Consider the following 1,907-nt stretch of genomic DNA (forward strand, 5'->3'; position numbering starts at 1 on the left):
ATTTGATGTCTGAAATTGCATTTTCTTTCAGATTTTGTGAGATGATGAGAGATTTGCATGCGGATGGATAAACCATGATCATGATATATTGAACTTTTGTCCAGAAACTAAGTGTTGGCCATGGTTTCATGTGACTTATTGGAATTTTTTAACACAGTGTTAAAGCCAATCAAAATCAGTTTCCATTTACTGGGCAAGATGTCAACCTGTCATGGCAGCGACAGTGTTTAACTCACGGAAAATTTTGGCTTACATCGATTCTTAGGTCCGACCTGTGAGCAAGATGTCAAGATTGTAGATTGTATTGTTCCAATTACCACCACAAACACCACAAGTTCCTGGTACAACATCACCTACAATACAAGTTACTGGTACAACATCGCCTACAACACAAGTTCCTGGTATAACATCGCCTACAACACAAGTTCCTGGTACAACATCGCCTACAACACAAGTTACTGGTACAACATCATCTACACAAAAAGTTACTGGTACAACATCACCTACGACACACAAAGCCTTTTTTATGTAAAATACCACTGTCCATGACGTAACGTTAGACCAAAGACTGCTATTGTCTAACTTTTCACCGTGTGTTATATCATAACTTTTTTCTGAAATACATAGGTCACAAGTACTTGGATGTAAATTGTGAAACTGCAAGAGAAAACGCTACCGGGCTTGTTATAACCTCAGAGAAATTTGAAATAAAAATCAAAGACTTAAAAGAAACTCGTGCGACGTTAGTAGAAGAGAGAAAGAAATTCCATTGACTGAAGACGCTTGTAGCAGAATAACCAAACAAACTGAGAAAATTATAGCAGATATAAAGGCTAGCAGTGAGATATTCATGACAGACATCATAAATAAGTCTGAAGAATCTGAATGGAAAGTGGCTATAATTGGCCAAAGGATTATGAGAGATGTAAAAGATTTCAAGCTGAAATTGGAGACGAATTTTCCTTTCCTTCTTGAACAGAAAATTGTAGCTTACAAATTGTAGTTTCACTCGAGAAAATAAAAGGGCTGGAAGAATTGTGCAGAGGTCCAGTATCTTGTATCTCATACACAAACTACTCGAGTCCAATTCATATAAATTTCATTTTAATATAAATGATATTAAGACGGATCGTGAATGGTATTACAGTCAAGACAAGTTTAATAACACTAATAATAGTGCATTAAGGTTTTGCGATTTTCTATTTTTTGGAATGAAACTATTGCCAGATGACAATCCTGGATTAAACTGTTTTATTGATGATGGTCAAATCAGTGTATTGAATATTGATGATGACAGTAACACTTTAACTGATACAGATAGAAAAGTAGAATCAAAGATTCATGGTAGTTGTAGGTGGGGTTGGTATCGTATCCTCCCTGCCTGAACTTATTGATAAAAACAATGGTTATTTACATTCCAAGGGTCAGTTTGTAATTGAATGGAAAATAACACAGATCAGAGATATATCATTGGATTGTAATAATGCATATTATTCTTCTTTATAATGTCGAGAATGTTGAATATTGACCTTAATGAAGTTGGTATAACATGTTATTAGAAATAGTCTCCTGTAGAAGCACTGACCTAAATTACAAGTAGAGACCATTTTAGTACATTTCTAATTCTTCTGAAGACTATTTACATATATTCAAGACCCAAATCAACCTCTGAAAATGGCGCACCTGGCCCTTCTATTCAAATGAGGCATTATACACAATGCAATTGTTTTGTGAAGTTGATGAAAGGGGATCTTATCTACATTGGACATGGATACTACTAAGATTTATAGTGATCAAACATTTTACATGTCACTTTTTATTTAGAACAAAACAACTTTGAATAATTCCTTTCCTTCAGATTATTAAAAACACGTCAGAACATTGCATAAAACTTTAACTGGTGATTG

General features: G+C 34.5%; 1 protein-coding gene across 1 annotated transcript; it reads right to left on the bottom strand.

Annotated features, from left to right (window-relative positions):
• Positions 1-261: 261 nt before the first annotated feature.
• Positions 262-1,607, bottom strand: LOTGIDRAFT_167301 (hypothetical protein; the record flags this gene model as incomplete). Its single annotated transcript, XM_009064779.1, has 2 exons — positions 262-614; positions 1,586-1,607. 2 exons carry the CDS (start codon positions 1,605-1,607, stop codon positions 262-264), a joined length of 375 nt encoding a protein of 124 aa, XP_009063027.1.
• Between the last annotated feature and the right edge of the window lie 300 nt (positions 1,608-1,907).

Source organism: Lottia gigantea (genome assembly GCF_000327385.1).
Source record: "Lottia gigantea unplaced genomic scaffold LOTGIsca_65, whole genome shotgun sequence".
In the NCBI taxonomy this organism is placed as follows: domain Eukaryota; kingdom Metazoa; phylum Mollusca; class Gastropoda; family Lottiidae; genus Lottia; species Lottia gigantea.